Source organism: Pseudochaenichthys georgianus, chromosome 13, assembly GCF_902827115.2.
Source record: "Pseudochaenichthys georgianus chromosome 13, fPseGeo1.2, whole genome shotgun sequence".
NCBI lineage: Eukaryota > Metazoa > Chordata > Actinopteri > Perciformes > Channichthyidae > Pseudochaenichthys > Pseudochaenichthys georgianus.
In genome coordinates, this window is record NC_047515.1 from 28614679 (window position 1) to 28637051 (window position 22373).

General features: G+C 44.2%; 1 protein-coding gene and 1 long non-coding RNA gene across 3 annotated transcripts in view; one reads left to right on the forward strand and one right to left on the reverse strand.

Annotated features, from left to right (window-relative positions):
* Window positions 1-1829: 1829 nt before the first annotated feature.
* LOC139435004 (uncharacterized) lies at window positions 1830-3416 on the reverse strand. The gene is made up of 3 exons (XR_011644273.1): window positions 3329-3416; window positions 2530-2609; window positions 1830-1977 (listed from the first exon to the last, which is right to left on the reverse strand). It is a non-coding gene; the product is annotated as an uncharacterized lncRNA (long non-coding RNA).
* Window positions 3417-4480: 1064 nt separating this feature from the next.
* Window positions 4481-22373, forward strand: part of pde3a (phosphodiesterase 3A, cGMP-inhibited) — a 56689-nt gene continuing 38796 nt past the window's right edge. For both annotated transcript variants that reach the window (XM_034098031.2, XM_034098032.2), the window contains exon 1: window positions 4481-6710. In XM_034098031.2, the coding sequence (XP_033953922.1) occupies window positions 5808-6710 (903 nt within the window). In that variant the 5' untranslated portion in view covers window positions 4481-5807. The remainder of the gene's footprint in view (window positions 6711-22373) is intronic.

Genomic DNA, 22373 nt, shown 5'->3' on the forward strand with positions numbered 1-22373 from the left:
GGATATCTGGGCTCCGTAGCGTCCCACTAGCTTAGCCGCTAGCTAAAGGTAAACATAGATGGGTACATACTATAGAATATGAATAAATCGTCACCGATGTAGAGGATATATTTTTGTATTCACTTTGAACTCGCCCAAATGGAGTTTAATGCTTTTGGATTTAAGCACATAGTCCATGCATGGGTTTGAAAGTATAACGTGCTAGCCTGCTGTAATACATCGTATAGTCAGGCACACATTTATGAGAGATTTAACAATGGCCAATTATATTTCTTAAATAATATGTAGCCTATTCCCAGAGCATAATTCATGGGGCAACAAGGTGAGGTGAAAAATGTGTTTTAATATCATAAATGTTACGCCAGCAAACTTCTTGTACGGACTTCGGCAGTAGTGAAGACGAATCGTTCGCGAACGTGCAAATCACCAGATGTCGTTCGCGAACCGGTGAACGAATCAGTGAACGAATCAGTGAACGAATCTTTCAAGTGAACTGAATCAAAAGATTCGTGTCCCCGAAGGGAATCGGAATTCCCATCACTACTGTATATATAAATGGACGTAGGGTCCGTGACGTCACCCATAGGATTCTGCAGAGTTGCTGTGAAGCCCTTAGTAGGCGGAGTCGGCCACTAACGGCTCAACAGTGACGTCAGAGTTCAACTCCCGCCTTCTCCAAATAAGGGCAAAGAGGCGGAGCCGAGGCGGGACCTGCTGCCACCGAGCTGGAAGTTCCAGAGCTAGCTGAAGCTACCAAGCTAAGCTAACACGCTCCCCATCTGCACACTGCCGTCGCATTTTACGTTTCTAAAGTAAGCGGCCATGAAACTATTCAGCAAAACTATAAATAATAATCTAAGTTATTGAGTTTTTAGCATAATACTTCAGAATCTTAAAACCCCTTAACGTTTGTATGCAATTGTGCTAAATTCAACTCTGGAATCAAGCAAATATTAATATGTTTGCATGACATTAGTTATTTATATTTTGATATCACTTAACTATACATTTAAGTCAAGCTAAGGTACATGTGATGGTAGCTAGTTAGTGCTCTTACCTGTGAGGCCAACAGCATAATAACCAGACTGTATCATTAAAAATAAGTACCAGTTCTAGATCCTTGACTTTAGACAAACAATTCAAAAGACAAAATGTATTTAAAGACCAATCTTTATTTGAAGGTGCCTCTTAACCTGAGATATTAGTTATACAGTAATAGTATTGACAATCTAAAAAAACTGAGCAACTCAACAGTCAACTTTATGTTTCTTATTGTCTAAAGCATTTATTATTTTCATTTCCCCCCTCTCATATTCAGTGTGGACGGATTGAGACAGCGTGGTGTCCAGAGGGCTGCAGAGACTTCAGGGAGAAACCTCCATGTGATGGACGTCCTGTCTGTTGGTTTAGAGAGGACTGAGGGTCTTTCCTCAGCGAGGAGGACCAGGGCTGATGAAGGAGCCCATGCTGGGCAAAGCTGATACCAACTGCACAGGCCTAGTCTGTCACTTTATTTGACTAAATGTGTTTACTTATACATTTAATAGGTTTACACCTTCTGTCCATATGTGCTTTTTATTTAAAACATTTTATTAACTTTTGGTTCACATTTCAATAAACTGTATTTGTATTTGCACTCCTTTCGTCCATTATTCTTACTGAACATGTTAGATTACACATTCACATCTGACTGAAGCTTGGCCCCATTTATTTGTGACGTTGCAAACTCTGCGGTACAAGGCACAGGTGATGTGAAGCTCATAAAGTGAGGCAAATAGAAATAATCAGCTGATGGAGTGTAGATGTGGAAATAGCTGCATTCGATCAGCTGACTGTTTTTACAATAACAGTTGTTTATAGTGAATGTCCTGTACTGGTCTTAAAATCTCATAGCATCAGCTTTTAATGATCCTCTTGGATGTTCTTCTTGACTCTCAGAGAAGGAGAAAATGTTGTGTCTTTCAGGCATGTCCTTTCCTAACAAAAATGACAGGAAACATAAAACATATTATTGCAGAACAAGTGTGTTATTTATGAAAGCGGTGTGTTTGTGTGTTTAGGGGCTGTAGATATAATTATTTTGTAATTGTAATGTTTTTTTTTTATTTAAACAATGAGCTACAAAGACAATCAGATTATGAATGAACAGTATGCAATTCATCAACATTGAAATATATGTTATTATCAAAATAATATTTAACTGTTATCAAAACGTAGTGCAACTGTAGAAGCTTGCTCTGTTGTCTCACTGAAAGAATCACTTTTACCACGTTTTTTTACAGACAATATTGAGAGATAAATCTTTGCCTTCAATACATTACATTAGAAAGCTGACAAAGTCATATTGCTAAATATCTAAATGTAACTTTTTGCATGGAAAAACCCCTCAACTTAACTGATGTGTAGGTGATCTAGTATTTAGTATTGTTTATTGGAATGTATATCAGTGTATTCAAATCAATACTTCATTAATTTAAACCAATATCTTTCTTGATTCTTTGTACAGTAAGAAAAAAAGAGTCTTTGTACCTGTGCTGAAGTTCACTGCTGTGAGGAGTCCAGTTCTGTCTCTCACTCTCTGGTCCAGCCTGTCTGCATCACCTGGACAGCTTAAACAAACAGATATATATATGTAAAGTACCATGTGTACAAACAATATAACTGATTCTCTTCTGTTGGACATGTTGGATTGTGTATTGTCCGAGTCAGGGTCCTTTTTATTTTACTGTAACTTTGGAAGTTGTGTTACCAATGCTTACTGTTTATTTGATACCCATTTGGTACTGCAATTAATACAAACAACAAGGTTTGGGTTCGTTCTTCAGATGACTGTGACGTTAACGTGTAAGCTCGATAATGAACTCCAGCTCAACCAACCATATTGTAATATCTAAGTAATCATCTTGAAATATGACATTAATAATTGTAATATACACACATCTTATTGTGAGGTTGATTTCACATAACTACTTCGACATTAACTTGTCTACATACTTGAGCATAGCCAATTTAAATTAACCTTAGCGATGCATACAGTTCCTCCTACATAATAAAATATCTCTAAGTTACAAGGATGTAACCTTATTTTATCAACCTCAAACAGAAGCCGTTTGTTCAACAGTATTATCCCACTTAACACTTGTCTATTTCGTTTTAACCTTTATATATACAGTCTATGATTTTAACTTGGAGGGTACGATTACAATCGTTAGCACCGATGTAGCTACCACTAGCTTACATGCTAACCCAAGCCTTACCATTCATTACGTAGCTGATTAAAATCATTAACACATAAATAAAGCACTCGAATTTCGAAGACGTAACTCACCAGAGTAGTGCGGCCTAAAAAGGATCACGATTCCGGCAGTGAGAGCACGGTGGGCAAAGTATTCTTAAAAGTTTGAGCGATTTCAACAGAGGCGAGCAGATAATGGCGGGCGGACTATGGTGAAGGATAGAACGTCTCGGCACGTCGGGGGCGGAGCACATACGTGATGACGTCAGACCAACGTCAGACAGATTCATTAAAAATGCTTGAGTACTATTACCAATATGACCCAAAGTGGTTGAACACTGTATAGAGTACACAATAATAAATCAGTTCGTAGTCATCAGAAAATTAGCGGTGAATTAACTTTTTGAAATGTTTGAGTTAAAACAATCAATTTGCTTTCAGAAGCTTGTAATGTTCGGTCTTACAGTGTGCAAGAACACTGGTGATTCTGTGAAATCACTGGCTGATTAGTGGTTTTGAAAAATCACTGTTGTGGTTGTAGTGTTTTTCAAAATCAATTACTAATGATTCAATAAGTTACAGAATTGTATAATTATATAAATATAGGTAAAATATAGTGATAAAATATAGGTTACATACCTTGTGTTGTGAGAAATGACAAAAAGATGGTTCCAGAATGATTCAGAAGTGGGAAAATGAATAAAGCAACCTCTGGGTTAAAAATAACCCAGGCAGGTGTTCAACTGCAATTGAAGCCCTAATAACCCCTTTGACCCAGCATGAACAACCCACCAGTGTGTTTACAGTACCCAAATAACCCATAATTATGACCCAGCCAAATCAACCCAGCAATGTGTTTATAGAAATAACCCAGCATTTTTAAGATTGTACAGTGTTACGTTGATTTGTTTGTCCTTCTCGGACCGCGCATTTCAGTAGAAAAGAAAGCAACCAATCAGATCGTGTTATGGGTCTCTGGGTAGAATATCCTTCAACCAAGGTATTCTACATCTTGATAGAATGCCCTGGCCGTTGCACTGAATGAGAGCGTACGTTTGGACTGACAGTTTGATCAACCAATCATATATTGATTTGATTTGGCTGGGTGTGTCCACAGAAGGTCCAGTTGTGATAGCCACGGTTTGCCACTGCACTTTTCAATCAATCAATCAATCAATCAATCAATCAATCAATCAATCAATCAATCAATCAATCAATCAATCAATGTTTATTTATATAGCCCAATATCACAAATGTTACATTTGTCTCAGTGGTCTTCACAGTTTGTACAGAGTATCAGTATGACAATACGACACCCTCTGTACTTTTCTGATGCATAACTACATGTAACAAAATGTACTCTGTGTATTATACATATTTTTTGACTGACGGTTTTTTACTTCTTCAGCCATTCAGATAAAACACAGCTTTTACTTTAACACACGGAAGACAGTACAACAAAAATGTTGTAATGCTTTTCCTCAACCAATTTAAACGATTTAGTTTTATGAATAATATTCCAGAAAGAGACTGCTTTATTGCAGTGCATCCTTTTAAATCCTCTCATAAAATGTAGGGCAAACAGGTGAAGGCTGCTAACTTGTCCACTGCCAGTCGGGTACACAGTAGGCAGAGGATGATGTGATTTAGGATTTTAATCCAGGAAAATAAATGAGTAGCAAGATGATTATTACTAAAGCTAGATTATGCTCATTGTTTTTTGTTGGATTGTGTTTCTCTGGTTGTCTGTTTTTCTGGCCTACATCCATGAAAATGACCACTGGGTGTATTTAGACTAAAGGAAAGGGAAATAAGCTGCTTCTATTGCAGTAAATACATACCTATTTCTACATAGTGTGTTTGACATCTGAAATTTGACTAACCTCCGACTGATAAATGATATCATTACAAGTTGCGTGGTACCAGTATAATATCCTGTCATATTACAGTGTAGCACCTCTAAAATGTATTGCAGGATCACTATAGTTAATTCAGATAATGGGCTGATCCATCTTCCAGAACAAGCCAGGACATCTCCATGTAAACATGGCATCCATCCACTTCCAATAGTCACATCAGTCTACAGAATGAACCGAAACGCAGGGAAGAGCTAAAAGAATCACCAGAGCAGCACAAAACAGGGGTAGTAGTGGGAGGGGAGATAAAGAGAGAGAGAGAGGGTGAGCGAGAGACTATATGGAGGAGTGGAGGTAGTGGCCTAGATGTGTGAAACGCCAGGGGTTACTTTTTTGGTTCACTGGTTGAAAACCGGAGGCAACCCAATAGACCAAATGTAATGGGGAAGTTCTGAAGCACAACACTCAAAGAAAAGTTGGGAACCCCATCATTTGGAAGGTTTTTTTCAACCAGTCTATAGCCTGCGCATTCTTATTGAACTTTTGTTTTGGAGGCATGTATCACTAACCATGACATGTTGGTGTCACCTGCACACAGAGAGCATGTATTATCATGGGAATCCAAGGTGGAACATGTAGACTGAGACGCTCACACTGACACTAAATCTATTATTTTGCTGGACGGTCAGCACAGCATTCCGCTTGACTGATCAGCGATGGCCTTGGAGGCAGACAGCGACAGAGGTTCATCAAGAAGCGCTCATGAAAAATATCCCCGGGCAGCGTTAGAGCGCAACGGCTACGTGAAGACATGTGTCACCCCGTTACACCAGGACGCATGGATCCAGTCGTGGCTGAGAGCCGCCGTGACATGGACTTGCCGAAGAGTGTCGTCTGCGGTCTGTGTTGCCTCAGTCTCCGTTATTCTCGCTCTGCTGCTCAGATTGGTCGACTGGGATGCAAGCAGCAGCAGCGACGTAAATAGCAGCGGCTCTCTTCTTCAGTTCGTGGTAAGCTGCGCTGGGGAGCTGCTCTTGACTGTGTGCGATTGCGTCTCCCCCGTTTTTACACTCGTATGTGCCTTCTTCTGGGTCGGGTTTTATCTGATTCGTTGCGGGGTGCTCATCCGCAACGCGGTGTTTTTGTTGGCCGTGTGCAACTTGGGTGAAGCCGCGGCGCAGTCCCTCCTGCGCGGCGCGGAGGAGCAGCTGCTGTCCCTTCCCGCAACCCTGGTAGTCCTCGGCTGCCTGGGCAGCGGGGCTCTGCTGGTCGTCCGGCTGCGTCAGGGAGTGTCCATCCTCGTCTTCATTAGCGTCATCAGGACCGTCTCACTCATCTCTCTGGGCAGATTCCGGGCCAGCTGGAGACCCTACCTGGCCTACCTGCTGGGGCTGCTGGGGGTTTTGCTTGCGAGGTATGCTGACCGGCTCCTGCCGGCCTCAGGGACCAGCGGGACGGGGTGCTGTGGCTCTGTGACCGGGGCGAAGGAGGATGACATCCCTGTCTTCAAAAGGAGACGGAGGTCCAGCTCCATAGCGGCCTCGGAAATGATGGCTCACAGTCAGAGCAACAGCAAGTCCCACCGCAGGACTTCGCTGCCTTGCATTCCGCGGGACCAGGTAAGACGTGTTCAACTTCTAAACCAGAGCACCATTTACGCTTTGTGTTTGCCTTTCTTATTTCATTTCAGCAACTGTAGACGTGCTTTGCTTTTTGGTGTCCTGGCATTTGTGGCAGCTTTACGCACGTTTCCTTCCTGACAACGGGCAAGCCGGAGTAACACACATTGTTATAACATTATGTATTATTATGTTGCAATGACTTGTGTGCTTTACTAACATAGGTTGCCGCAATTGCGACCCATTGCTCACAACGTATTTATCTGATTGTACGCCTTTTATGGTGTTTAGATCTGCAATCTTCTCTACACCATGCACACAGTGCTGTTTATCGTTGCTCTGACACTTTGGTTAATTTGGTCATCATCATTGTGCTCTGCTGTTTTTTCTACTGATAAGGTGCACTTAGCATGCCACGTTACTGTGTGTGCTTGTTGGCGGGTATTTGTGTGCGGGCATGCAGGTGTGAGATCTCATGTAAATATTTTTGAAAGCCTCTGTTTATCCTGGGTGCTGGCAAGTGCACGTGTTTCCTAATTTAACACATGATGGAGCAAAATGTTATGGCATTGTGTCCTCAAAAGAACCTCCTTTTGTGATACATGATTATTGTGGCAGCCTAGTGTCAGAAAAAGAAAAAGTACAGATAGGATTATAAATTTAATAGTAATATTTTACATCAATCATTAAAATCTTAATTAAAAAAGTATTCCTTTTGTTGATCCTGGAGGTGCCTGTTCTATTTTTGGAAACTTGCAGGATAGGGTAGTGACTGATGGTGTAGTGAAAAGAGGAGATATTTACACTGTAACCTGTGATTATTAACTGGGTGAAACAATTCAAGAATATCCTGGCTTTTTCAAAGACACCTACACCTTTTCAACATACTTTCCTAAATCGTGTTTGTTTATATTTAATTTAAATGTGTTTACTCGTTACCTGTTGGTTTACTGTCATTGCCCCTTGAACTTTAACACTGATATCTTAACATTTTCTGGAGAAAATCGCTGATTGATTGCAGCCTAATATCATAAGTGATGGGGTTTGTATATCAAGTTATAGACAACCAGAGTAAGTTTAAAACAAATGTATATACTAAGGTCCATTTCCTGTTGAATCAACACCGTTTTAGTACTTTTTAGTGCCACATCATTACTTGACAGAAATCACAATCTTCATAAAAAAAGTGGGATCCCATTATATAAAGTACTTTCCCAATATGTCCTCAGGATGTCTTCAACATCAATCCTTAATTTTTGCTTTGCTTTATATTTATTATGACTTAAAATGATAAGCCAATTACTATGCAAAAGCCTAAAACTGTCTGTGATATCTCTCAGCGTATATTAAAGCATTTTCCACAACTGACTCAACATCTGATATGTATGCATATCACACGCTTTCTCATTCACATATCAAGAAAACATATCAATTCATAATTTGATATAATGTTTTCACGAATGGGTGATCTGCTGCTGAAACAAAGAATTTTTCCACCAATCCAGCGGTTTTTGCCCCCGAGTGTGCATCATCATATAAACACCAAGAGCTTTAGCTGGCAGTGCTATTGCCACATGGGAGATCCATTCACATGGATGTGCAGTGGGGATTCACGGTGAACATTCTGAGTGGGGGGAGTTTGCCTCATACTCACCCATGTGGCTTAAGTGGAGACGCAGCGTAATCCTTACCGACACTTGTCTCTTTCTTCTGTTGGCTGGCCATGTTGCCTCGACCCATTTGTAGACTTTGAGAGACGGAAAGACCGTGTGACTCAGGAAGAATACCTTAATAGCAGTGATTAAATGGCTCATTAGTTCTCTTCTATTGGTTTGTGGTGTAGTTGAAATGCTCATAATCTCTCAATGTGAGATGATTTATTTTGTTTCTGGCATACTAGCTTTCACACTTTATTGCTACCTTTTTAAAGCTGCAATATAGCAGTGCCATGTTCCTGGATATAAAAAACACCAAGATTTTGTATTTTAGTTTTCTTAACATTTTCACTGATAAAAGTTTATTTTATTTTTCAAAACACCCTCTATTCTCGACAAAAAACCTCACATTCTCTCTGTTTGTAATAATCTTTGTGAGAGTTAATTATAGGTCCTCAATAATAATTTCAGAACATATCTAACATATCTTCCACAAGGCTCTCAACATGGCGACGGCTGAGCTGGCAGCTAGCAGCTAATGGTGCTAACATCGGAAACAGTGCAAACAAAGTAAACAGTGCTGACAGAGCAACATAGTGTTAATGTGAAGTGGAACAAGAAGGTGGGCGTTACACGTTCATGACAACGCTGTCGCTAGGCACAACATTATTAGCGGTCACTGCGCTATAACGACAATTAGCTTGCCAGTTGAACCCACAAACAATCAAGGACTCACATGCACACACAGTCAGACCTGCTACATAAACAAAAGAGAAGTTTGGTTTAAAACGAAGAGAGAATGCACATAATGCTGAGTATGCCATTACTCCATATCTTCACATAGCAAATCGTTCTTTGCTGCTATTAATGGTCTGAACGTAGGATTGAGAACTTTCAAGGCGTATTATTTAGTGTCAATATGGTGGTGATGAGTCACCAATGGCCTTTTTTAAAGCAGATCACACACACCTTTCAGAGTGCCTTGATCCAGAATCACATCTCATCTCAGTTTTCACTATTTCATTTGGAAGCTGGAGCTGATCCCACCTTAGCTGTCTGACTTCGGCTGCTTGGTTGTTCATTACTAATTGGTATCCAGGGAACCTTAAGTTACCGGACTATCTGTATTAGAACAGCTCCATTAGCCGTTCTGCTCTGTCATGTCTGGAACAAGACCGATGACAAATTGAACTTTGAAACTTAAACTACCTCAGAATTGACCAGTTGCCGAGGACAGCGTTTCCTCCTGAAGCCTTTCCTCGCTGTGTAATGTGAAGATCAGTGAGAGGAACATGGAGATTGATGCAGGGCACAGAGAAAAACAAACAAATGGATTGCACCTAGGCTTTAAAGTCAAACAAATTACCAGACTGTGAAAAACAATGTAGATTACCTGATGGAATTATGACATTTCTGTGTGTTTCATGTAATAATGTGAGAATGGTTACATCATATCCGTGTGAAGCAATGAGGCTGAGACTGGTTTAATCTGCTGCTACTTTTGTGTCCCTTCAGTGGAGCAGAAGCCTCCACGGACGTTTAAGTCACATGCTTCATGTATCATTCATTCGCTTAATCTGATTCCATCACCTCTGTCCCATTTCGCTTTTATTGATTCACCAACTTTACGACCCCAGCCTAGTGACTTATAAACTAGGCTTTATGCTAAAATGAAATATTTGCATCAAAACAGGTAGATTGAAACACACCTAGTGAGGATGATTCATGTGTTTATTTGAAAGTAAATTGTGAATAAGTAAGCAAGGAAGTGGTTTTGGACAAAGCCCAGGTCTGCATACCAAATCGTGTGGTACCATTTCCGAGAGAAAGAAACCATGACATAATTATTTAACATTTTACATTTTATGACCTCCATGTCATATATTTATGTATATATATATATATTTGTATATATAATATCTACATGTATATTTTCTATTTCAACATGTATATTTTCTATTTTATTTTAATTTGATTTCTATTCTTGTTTATTTCTAGTTTTGTTTTATTGTAAAATGTCTTTTATGCTGCTGCTGCAACAAAAACAATTTCCCAAATTGGGATCAATAAAGTACCATCTTATCTTATCAGAATTAAATGAATGTACTACATAATAAACACAGTAATTCACTTTTTCTGTGTGTTTCAGTCAGCCATGGATCGTTTTATAACCTGCCATTTGTCCATTAATGATGTATTACAAAACAGAAATTCAACCATTCTTCAAATGTTAAATTGTTTTATTTCTTTCTCTCTTAAAGTCTCTGTCTGACACAATCATACACAGTTGGTAGGTCTAGTTTAACTTAATGAGATAATGAAGCTCTCCAGAGTGCAGTTCTACCTGAGAAAAAAGTGGGGGTTTTCATCAAGCGTTGGTGGTGCAGTATTCATGAAGCAGGCTGGTGCAGCCTGCAAAGCCAGAGGCAAGACAGGCACTCTGCTGAACTGAAAATGGGAAATAGCTTAGTCTGTGCCTTTATTTCAGGGTTTTTTTCTTTTATGGGGGGAGAGAGTGATTTATTATTTTGGTGTTGTACTGCTATATGCAGAATAAATCAGCTTATATTAAGGGAGTTTTAAAAGCATGATGATAAGCTAAATAATAGCTGATGATTTTGACATGAATTTGACTCCATTGTGATCTTCGCACAGAGACCTTGCATTTGACAGAAGTTGTTTGTTTTTTAACGAGGGTCTCAGTGGGATGGGGGGTTTCGGGGGGAAAGGCCTCTGCTAGTGGTTTTTGTGTCACATGCAATTGAAAAGCAGTTGCTTTATACAAAATGATGACAACCATAAATAGAATGTCTAAAAAGAAGTGGTGATATGTCCAAGACGCCAAGTGTTTTTTTCTTTTTACTATTTATCATTCAGTTTTTCTTTCACAGCTCATTAGAAAAATGCAACATTCAGTCACTTCTTTCATCCAAGCCCACCAAAACATGACAAAGCTACAGTATGATAAGCATTGGAAACATGTTGAGCATTTGCAGGGCAAAACAAATTAGTATTCTTGTCATTTCAAAATCTTTGTTCACTTAAAATGAGGTCAGCCCTTGTCTGAATAAGGCCATTCTGTGTTGCATAACATATTCATCATTTCATCATCATATACAGTATGTGTCTGAAAGAGGAGGGAGGGCGGAGGGAGACATTAAAGCAGAGACATGTGCTCAGAGATCTATTTGAAGGAAGGCCCACATTCTCTCATTGACGCAAATACATTTCCAGAGAGACATTCAACCTGTTCCGGTTGCTGGAGCTATCTGACTTTGTGTAACATTGAGGCTTATTATGCCTTTGATTGAGATAATGGAGCATATTGTCATTATTTAAAATGAACAAATAACATTTGGCATGATTTTTCAATCATGCCAAATGTGCCAGTGCATAATTGGAATACATATTGACTGTCCTTCTCTAAGTCAGTTTTGAATGTTCATTGGCAAGGTTAAAAAACAAACATGGTAAGCAGTTGGTTTAGTAGGCAAGCCTCTGTTGCCGGAGGTGCAGCTGTTTCATTTCATTCAAAAGAAACATAGAAAAGGTGGACATAGCGACAGACGCTGAAGATAGTGGACAGAGACAGAAAGATGGGTTAAAAAAAAAAGTGATTGAAGGAAAAGAACACACTGGCATGAGCATAGGCTGCATCCAGCCCCAAGCAGCAGTCAAACAGCCAAATGTGGGTTAGAGAGTTGTGTGTGTGAGAGAGAGAGGAGGACGAGGGTGGACCAACTAGCTTGAGGGGAACTGATGCCGGAGCGACTGCGTGAGAGAGGAGCAGGGAGGAAGTTTGAGGGGGGGAAGCGAGAGTGTTGAAAGATTTGCTGGGGAGGGTGAGGAAAACAGGGGGAGTGAGAGGAGTGTTGCTGCCAAACGCAGCATAAGTGTTGATGGTAAAAGGACATCTATCTGGTCCCTGTGTTCAACCTCTCTGCGCTGTTTTCTAAACACACCATCGCTCCGAGCCTTCACACAGACTCATAGACACACTGCTGAGGCACGTTTCGATCGCGTGTTGTTTTGTGCGACAGATATTGCACGTGTGTGTTTGTCTCTGTATAATATGAATATGGCGCTATGCCATATATGCTCCCACAGAGAGAGGAGATGGCAAAAAAAAAAAGAACAAAAAGTGTGTGCGTGTAGAGGAAAGGCAGCAGCACACACACACACACACACACACACACACACACACACACACACACACACACACACACACACACACACACACACACACACACACACACACACACACACACACACACACACACACACACACACACACACACACACACACACACACACACACACACACACACACACACACACACACACACACACACACACACACACACTATACATACACTTACAGTGGCTTCCCTGCTGGCTGTCCAGATGAGGTTTGGTGGCCCTGGACAAGGATTGCCTTGTTACTTGATTCAATGGTGTGTTTTAGCTCCAAAATATGCTCGGTGAGAGGTGAGAGGGGGGATGGTGCTTGGCCTGGGAAGGGGGCAGCATCAACTAGTAGAATCTAGATCTTTCCAACACTGTATGTCAGTCTGTATGTCAGTTTACCTTTCTCTTGCACTACAGTAAACATTCAGTCAGCGACAGAGAGTAACAGTTCTGCGCTGACTGTTTTATGTGAGTGCTTCACTTTCAGGACATTTGTCAGTTTGCGCTTTAAGAACACAGGTTTAACATAATGAGTAATTTCCAATTTTAACATACAAAGTATTTACAGCATAGACGGTTTGGAGACGATAAAACCAGTTTACATCATCATAAAACCAGTGTTTTTTATGCTATGATCATCCAAGCACTAAGAACACATTGAAGAGCCAAAGTTTCCCTGGGTCATATGTCTCTTCTGAATACTAAATCACTAAATACACAATTTCTCTTAGCTCATCTGTGTTATATTTCCTCTTCTTAGCAGGCTACTTTGATTGTTTGCTTTCGGTATTTTTAATTTCATTCGTTGAAAATAATTAGGAAAGATAGCTCAACACCAGCCTAATCCTTTAAAGCAATGCAAGTTGATCTTTGAAGAGAGAGCATTTCTTATCTGCAGTGACATTATTCCAGGGGCAATTTCTCAGAATCCTAATTTACATTGTAGCATCAATCAGAAAATCTGCATTTGGCCCTTATTATCCTGCATTGTATGTACAACACATTTTGCAAACTTCTTTTCCTCTACATACTGTAGATCAGTGTTTCCCAACCGGGGGTACGCGTACCCCTAGCGGTACGAAGAACCCCTAATGGTCCCCATTTTTTTAATTAAAATGTTTACAGGAAAACTGTACCCAAATAATGAATAATGCATAATCTGTAATAATGTAGCCAAAATTGGGGGCATTCAAATTATGTAATAATTTGCTGGCTATATATTATTATTGGCGCGGTGTTCAGCTTCCCGCCGGACTGTCAGGTGTTACATCATCATCATCATTGTAGTGGCGCGCTGGTTTTCTTGCTAGCTAGCAAAATATCAACATCCTATCAAGTGAATGCGCTGGTGTTTATTGAGATCAAAATTTCTGTTAACATAATCATTATGGATCAATGGCTGAGTCGAGCTGGTTCATCCAGAAACAACAGCACAGGTGATACTGCTGAATCAGGAGAACCCGTTCTCAAGAAAATGAAAACAGAGAAGGTGAAGAATCGTCAGTTTGGTGAACATTATGTGCTCTCCGGGTTTACGGTCACAACTACAGAGCCACCGCAGCCAATGTGTTTCATCTGTGGCGACGTGCTTTCTAATAATAGCATGAAACCATCCCATTTACATCGGCACCTTAGTACTAGACATCCCGCCTGTGTGGGTAAGCCTGCAGAGTTTTTCCACCAAAAGCTGGCTGAATTTAAGGGAAGCCAAGAAAAACTAAAGAAAGCGACATTGGTCTCAACCAAGGCCTTGGAGGCATCTTATGCCGTATCGCTACTCGTTGCTAAATCGAAAAAGCCATTTACCATAGCCGAAGAGCTAATCTTGCCTGCTGCTATTATTCTCGCAGAAACTATGCTCGATAAGAAAGCAGCTGATGTCCTGAAGAAAGTGCCGTTGTCAAATAATACTGTGTGCCATCGGATCGACGACATGGGAATTGACATTATTGACCAAGTGGTGGAAAAATGTAAAGCGCCTGGTACGTTCGCTTTGCAGTTGGACGAATCAACGGATGTCAGTGGGGAAGCACAACTGATTGCGTTTGTGCGTTACAAAGACACTTTGGAGATGAACGAGCACATTCTGTTTTGTAAGAAACTCACGGGGAGAACTACCGGACAGGACGTTTTTAACGTTATTGACAATTTTTTCTCTCAACACAAGCTGGATTGGAAATCCTGCTCTCATGTGTGCACAGACGGCGCTGCGGCGATGACCGGCAGAGTAAATTGATTAATGGCCCACATAAAAAAGGTAAACCCTGACGTTACATGGACGCACTGCATGATTCATCGAGAAGCATTAGCTAGCAAGAGAATGAGTCCAGAGTTGAACGATGTTTTGAATGATGCCGTAAAAGGGATCAACTTCCTACAGTCCAGGCCTTTGAATCATAGACTGTTTCAGTCACTTTGTGAAGACGGTGGGTCAGAACATAAACAGCTCCTGCTTCACACTGACGTCCGCTGGTTATCCCGAGGGAAGACGTTACAGCGGCTGTTCGAGCTACGCAATGAAGTGAGGGCATTTCTGTCGGAGCACACACACCCACTTGTGGCTATGTTCGACGACGCTGACTGGGTAGCTCGGCTGGGATACCTCTCTGATATTTTCAGCAAACTCAACCAGCTGAATCTCTCTCTTCAAGGTAAAGACACAAATGTTCTTAGCTTGTTTGACAAAGTTTGTGGATTCATGGAGAAGATCAAGCTCTGGCAGAGCAAATGTGAAAAAGGGGAAACAAGTTGTTTCCTGCAGCTGAACGCATACATTGCTACTGGTGAATGTGACAGAGCTCCAATTGTGAAAATAGTACACACACATTTGTCCAAGCTCAAGAATGAGTTCAACTCCTACTTCCCTGATATTGACAACAAGTCATCCACACTGGACTGGGTGCGTAATCCATTTGTGACGTGCATTAACAGCAGCATTCCCGCCAGACTGCAAGAAGACCTCATAGATGTGTCCTCAGATAGGAGCCTGAAGATGAGGTACTCAAGCACACCACTGACACAGTTCTGGTCTGGTGTGGTGTGGAGAAGGAGTATCCTGAATTGGGGAAACATGCCCTGAATGAACTGTTGCCTTTTGGGTCCACATACCTGTGTGAGGTGACATTCTCCACCATGACCCACATCAAGACTAAACACAGGAACAGACTCAACTTGGAGAATAACCTGGTCACAGCTGTTGCAACAATCTCCCCCAGACTCACAAAACTGATGAGGGAGAAACTGTCATAGTCTGCTCCATCATTCACCAGTAGTTTTCCATTCACCTGTCTCACCTGTTTTCCACACCCACTCGTTAACTCACTCTCTTTCTCTTCTGCACCCATTAGCTTCTGCCAGTATTTAAACTCGCACCTGACACACACTCTTTGCCAGATTGTACTTTGCCTCATGCTTGTCTCTCCCGCGTTCAACACTAGATTGCCTACCCGGTTCCGACCCTGCCTGTCCCCGACCTGCCTGCTCTGCCTGTTTCCTGATCCTGCCTGTCCCTCGACTATCCTGCCTGGCCTGTTATCCGACCCTGCCTGTATCCACGCTGACCGCCTCGCTTACTCCCTGACCCTCTGCCTGTCCCTGACTCACCTTCTGCCCGCTGTCCTCCGGTGCGTTATACTGCCCGGTTGGTATTCCTCCGATCCAGTGGAATCTCCAATAAAGGATATTACCAATTCTCCTTGGTTTCTCGAGTGCTGCATTTGGGTTCTCCTTAAGACTGTGACAGAACAATCTGGCCAGAACATGGACCCAGCGCACTCCTCTTCACCAAGAGACCGTTTCGAGAGAGTTGAGGACGCTCTCCAGAGGCAGGAAGCCTCGATAGCCGCCCTGGCCACCGAGGCTCATCATGCTACATCTTCACATGACCAGACGCTAACCTATTTAGCTGCGCAGCTACAGCAGCTAACGGCTACTGTGCAGCAGCTAGTGGCAGGAGTGGCTGCTCCAGCGCCTCTTCCTATGCTGTCGACACCCGCTTCTGCATCACCTCTGATGGGATTTACCCCGGAGCCTCGGGTGGGAACTCCGGAGCGCTACGCCGGGGAACCGGAGGGCTGCAGCCCGTTTCTTACGAACTGTTCTATCCTGTTTGCACTGCAGCCACACACTTTCGCTTCTGAAGCTGCTCGTGTGGCGTTCACGGTCAATCATTTGACTGGGAAAGCCCGACTGTGGGGCACAGCGAAATGGGAGCAACAAACACCCGCCTGCTCTTCGTTCCCCGCTTTTTCTGCGCAGCTGCGCAAGGTGTTTGGACCCGTGTCTGTGGGTCCAGACGCTACAGGAGGACTATTGAACCTGAGCCAGGGTAATGGATCTATAGTGGATTATGCCATTGAGTTTCGCACCCGGAGCCGCCTCAGCAACTGGAATTCTGCAGCCCAGTGTGACGCCTATCTGCGTGGGTTGGCGGATTACATCAAAGATGAGCTTGTGTCGTTTGATTTGCCCAATTCACTGGATGGGTTGATTGAACTGACTTCCCGCATGGATCGGCGCATCCAGACACGGAGACGGGAGCGACGATCGGCGGAAGTTCAACATGCCTGGGCGCCCCGACGTCCGAGTTTGGCTGCGACTCCTCACCTCACTCCAGAGCCGCAACCAGGGGGGGATGAGCCCATGCAGGTGGGTCGCACCAACCTCACTTTGGAGGAACGTGAGCATCGCAGACGTCGTAACCTGTGTCTCTACTGCGGCCGGGCCGGCCATTTCGTTTCTCACTGCCCGGTAAAAGGCAAGGCTCAGCAGTAATGGGGAACATACTGGTGAGCCAAACCCCTGGATTTGTTCCCACTCAGAGACCATTGAGCCACGCCAGGTTGCTATTGCCGGATAGCTCTCAGGCTCTTGCAGTTTTTATTGACTCTGGTTCGGACGCGAGTATTATGGATGAAGAGCTTATGCTGCAGTTGGGTATAGACCGGGTTCCCTTATCTCGCCCAGTTCCAGCCAACGCCTTAGATGGTCACCTGCTGGGGACAGTGACTCATCAGACTGTACCCGTTCACATGCTCCTGTCTGGGAACCATCACGAGACTATTCAGTTTCATGTTCTCCGGTCTCCACATATCCCGCTTATCCTGGGTTACCCATGGCTCCGCCGCCACAACCCTAACATTGACTGGGAGACGGGAGCCATTTTGGGATGGAGCCCCTCTTGTCATCAGATCTGTCTGAAACAGGCTGCCGCGCCTCAACGCTCGGGGAACCCCAGCCAAGTTCTGGATGTTACAGGAGTTCCACCGGAATATCTGGACTTCAAGGAAGTATTCAGCAAGTCGAGGGCTACTTCCCTACCACCACACCGGCCCTACGACTGTGCCATCGACCTGCATCCCGGCACCAGCCCTCCCAGGGGTCGATTGTACTCCCTGTCTGCTCCGGAAAGAGTTTCCATGGAGACTTATATCAATGACGCTCTGGCGGCTGGGATTATTCGCCCGTCCTCATCACCTGCTGGCGCAGGGTTCTTCTTTGTAGAGAAGAAAGACAAGACCCTAAGGCCCTGTATCGACTTTCGGGGTCTTAATAACATTACAATCAAGAATCGATACCCACTGCCTCTTATCTCTTCTGCATTTGAGTTGTTGCAGGGAGCAACCATATTCACGAAGCTGGACTTGCGTAACGCGTACCACTTGGTACGTATTCGCGAGGGGGATGAGTGGAAGACCGCCTTCAACACCACCTCGGGGCACTACGAGTACCTAGTCATGCCTTTTGGGCTTACCAACGCCCCTGCAGTATTCCAGGCGTTGGTAAATGATGTGCTCCGAGACATGTTGGACCGACACGTGTTTGTTTACTTGGATGACATCCTGATCTTTTCCAAGACACTGAAAGAACACGTGCACCACGTCCAGGCGGTTCTCAGGAGATTACTCGAGAACTCGCTGTTTGTTAAAACGGAGAAGTGCGAGTTTCACACATCCTCTGTCTCTTTTCTGGGATACATCGTGGGACAAGGGAGCATCGAGATGGATCCTGCCAAGGTTGATGCAGTCACTTCCTGGCCGGTTCCAGATTCCCGGAAGCGGCTACAACAGTTCCTCGGGTTCGCCAACTTCTACCGGAGGTTCATTCGTGGATACAGTACCTTGGCCGCTCCTCTCACAGCCCTGACCTCCTCTAAGGTCATGTTCCAGTGGTCCTCCTCGGCTGAGGAGGCATTCCAGAACCTTAAGGCGAGGTTCACCTCCGGCCCCATCCTCCGAGTACCCGATCCTGTAAGACAGTTTGTTTTGGAGGTGGATGCTTCTGATATGGGGGTGGGAGCCATCCTGTCTCAGCGAGCAATGGACAGCCAAAAACTCCATCCCTGTGCTTTCTTTTCAAAGCGTTTGACTCCAGCGGAAAGGAATTATGATGTGGGAAACCGGGAGCTGCTAGCAGTGAAGTTGGCTCTGGAGGAGTGGCGTCACTGGCTCGAGGGGACCAGTCAACCTTTCCTGGTGTGGACCGACCACAAGAATTTGGAGTACATCCGGTCGGCCCGCAGACTGAATTCCCGACAGGCTAGATGGGCCCTTTTCTTCACTCGGTTCAATTTCTCCCTCTCCTACCGCCCTGGTTCTCGGAACATTAAGGCTGACGCTCTTTCTCGTCAGTTTGGAGAGGGAGGTAACATTCCCAGGGGCTTGGACACCATCCTTCCGACTTCTCAGCTCGTCGCCGCCCTCATCTGGGAGGTGGAGGAGAGGGTCAAGGCTGCCCAGCAGGACCAGCCGGGACCCAGTGCCTGTCCTCCGAACCGCCTGTTCGTTCCGCAGACGTTGAGGTCTGATGTTCTCCAGTTGGCTCATAACTCCAGACTCACCTGCCATCCTGGGATCCAACGCACATGGGAGGTAGTCCAGCAAAGGTTCTGGTGGGCAACACTTAAGGAGGACACCAGGGAATTTGTTAATGCCTGCCCCGTTTGCAATCAGAACAAGTCTTCTCACCAAGCTCCTGCTGGTCTCCTACGACCTCTGCCTATCCCTCATCGCCCCTGGTCTCACATTTCTTTGGACTTTGTTACTGGTCTGCCACCGTCCAACGGACACACTGCCATCTTGACGGTGGTAGACCGATTCAGTAAGATGGCTCATTTTGTGCCGATACCCAAGCTCCCCTCAGCTAAAGAGACGGCAGAGCTGGTCCTGCTCCATGTGTTCCGGCTCCATGGGCTGCCTACTGATGTGGTTTCCGATCGTGGTCCTCAATTTACCTCGGTGTTCTGGAGAGAATTCTGCACGCTCCTTGGGGCCACGGTCAGTCTGTCATCCGGTTTCCATCCGCAGTCCAACGGTCAGACAGAAAGAAAGAACCAGGAGATGGAGACAACCTTACGATGTATAGTCTCCAAGAACCCAGCGGCCTGGGCTAAACAGCTGCTCTGGGTCGAGTACGCCCACAACACTCTGGTCAGTTCGGCCACCAAGCTGTCCCCATTTCAGTGTGCTTACGGGCTTCAACCCCCTCTGTTTCCGGCCCTGGAGAGGGAGGTTACCTGTCCGTCCGTCCAGGCTTTCATCCGTCGTTGTCGACAGACCTGGAATCAAGCCCGGAGAACTCTCGTCTGTTCGGCCAACCGGTACGCCTCCTCTGCCAACCGCCGACGTTCTGAAGCACCTGTCTACCAGGTGGGCCAAAAGGTATGGCTTTCCTCCCGGGATATTCCTTTACGGGTGGATTCAAAGAAACTTGCACCTAAATTCATTGGACCGTTTGAGATTGTCAGAATAATCAATCCCGCAGCAGTAAGGCTAAGACTGCCTCGGACTCTGCGGATCCATCCCACCTTCCACGTTTCCAGGATCAAACCTGTCCGAGAGAGTGCCTTGGTTCCTGCGATCCCTCCCCCACCACCCCCCCGGATGATTGACGGCGGGCCTACGTACACTCTCCGACGACTTCTTCGTTCCCGTCGCAGAGGAAGAGGAGTCCAGTACCTGGTGGACTGGAAGGGTTACGGCCCTGAGGAGAGGTGTTGGGTTCCAGCTCGTCATGTGTTGGACCCCCGGCTCATCAGGGAGTTCCATCGGCGTAATCCCGAGCAACCGTCTAAGACCGTCACGTTGACGGGCAGAGACACAGGGAGAGTCTCTCCTCTTACCGTCAGCTCGTCAGAGGAGGACAGCGAGGGGCAGGCTTCTGATGAGGATGCAGATTCCCACAGGGGGCAGGAGAGGGAGGCGGAAAGAACTTTTTCAGATGAGTACTAATCCCACCTTCATCTGTAGATTAGCATTTAGGGACGTCAGGAGCCGTCCATTAAGGGGGGGGTTCTGTCATAGTCTGCTCCATCATTCACCAGTAGTTTTCCATTCACCTGTCTCACCTGTTTTCCACACCCACTCGTTAACTCACTCTCTTTCTCTTCTGCACCCATTAGCTTCTGCCAGTATTTAAACTCGCACCTGACACACACTCTTTGCCAGATTGTACTTTGCCTCAATATTGTCTCTCCCGCGTTCAACACTAGATTGCCTACCCGGTTCCGACCCTGCCTGTCCCCGACCTGCCTGCTCTGCCTGTTTCCTGATCCTGCCTGTCCCTCGACTATCCTGCCTGGCCTGTTATCCGACCCTGCCTGTATCCACGCTGACCGCCTCGCTTACTCCCTGACCCTCTGCCTGTCCCTGACTCACCTTCTGCCCGCTGTCCTCCGGTGCGTTATACTGCCCGGTTGGTATTCCTCCGATCCAGTGGAATCTCCAATAAAGGATATTACCAATTCTCCTTGGTTTCTCGAGTGCTGCATTTGGGTTCTCCTTAAGACTGTGACAGAAACAGGCTCAAGTGTCACATTAATTGGTGAGATACCTTACTTTTAAAAAAAAAGTCTTTAAACAATGGCTATTATAATGTATATGATTAGTTAGGATTGAATATGATTTAAGTGTCACATTAATTGTCGCATTGGGTCACACACACACACACACACACACACACACACACACACACACACACACACACACACACACACACACACACACACACACACACACACACACACACACACACACACACACACACACACACACACACACACACACACACACACACAGTCTGCCACAATATATAGACTATTAAATATATCCTGGGGATCACCACGATTGATTGCGTAGTACGGGGTACTTTAGGTTGGCTTGAAATGCTTTGGGGGTACAGTACTCAAAAAAGGTTGGGAACCACTGCTGTAGATGAGTCAGATAATCTTTTCCCAACACGCAATCATTCCCACCTCATTTTCTAAACAGCATTATTTAAATCAGTGCTTCACTAAACTTTAATCCACCAGTGAGTTGGTGGAGAACAAAATCAGAGCTACAGTAAAAGAAAGTGAATACATTAATTGATAAACACACATTTGAATGAATACTGATACTGATTGCTCAGAGACATTACAGTCTGTTTTAAAACTCTGTCTTTACGAAATGATGGCACATTTATATATGGTTTCTTCTAAATGTATAAAGATGATTGGATTACAAAAGCAGAAAGCAGCTTAAAGAGAGAGGTTACCATTTTGTTTCTTGCCATAAAGAGTTCATTTTACCATGGTCAATTTTGTGCGTGCATCTTTAAACATCTTTCTGTAACAAATCCCAACTTGGAGTGTAGACTGCACAGCTAACGTTGTGTGTTTAACTGTAAAGACATGTGGAGTGCACACAACTGTACACAAACACACGTACACACACTGAGCCTGGCCTTCGTGAAGCCCCCAGATGTGCTGTGTCCTCGGAAAGCAGCAATCTTTATTCAGATTGAGTTTGACTGTCATTGTGGGTTTGATCACTGACCCTGTCAA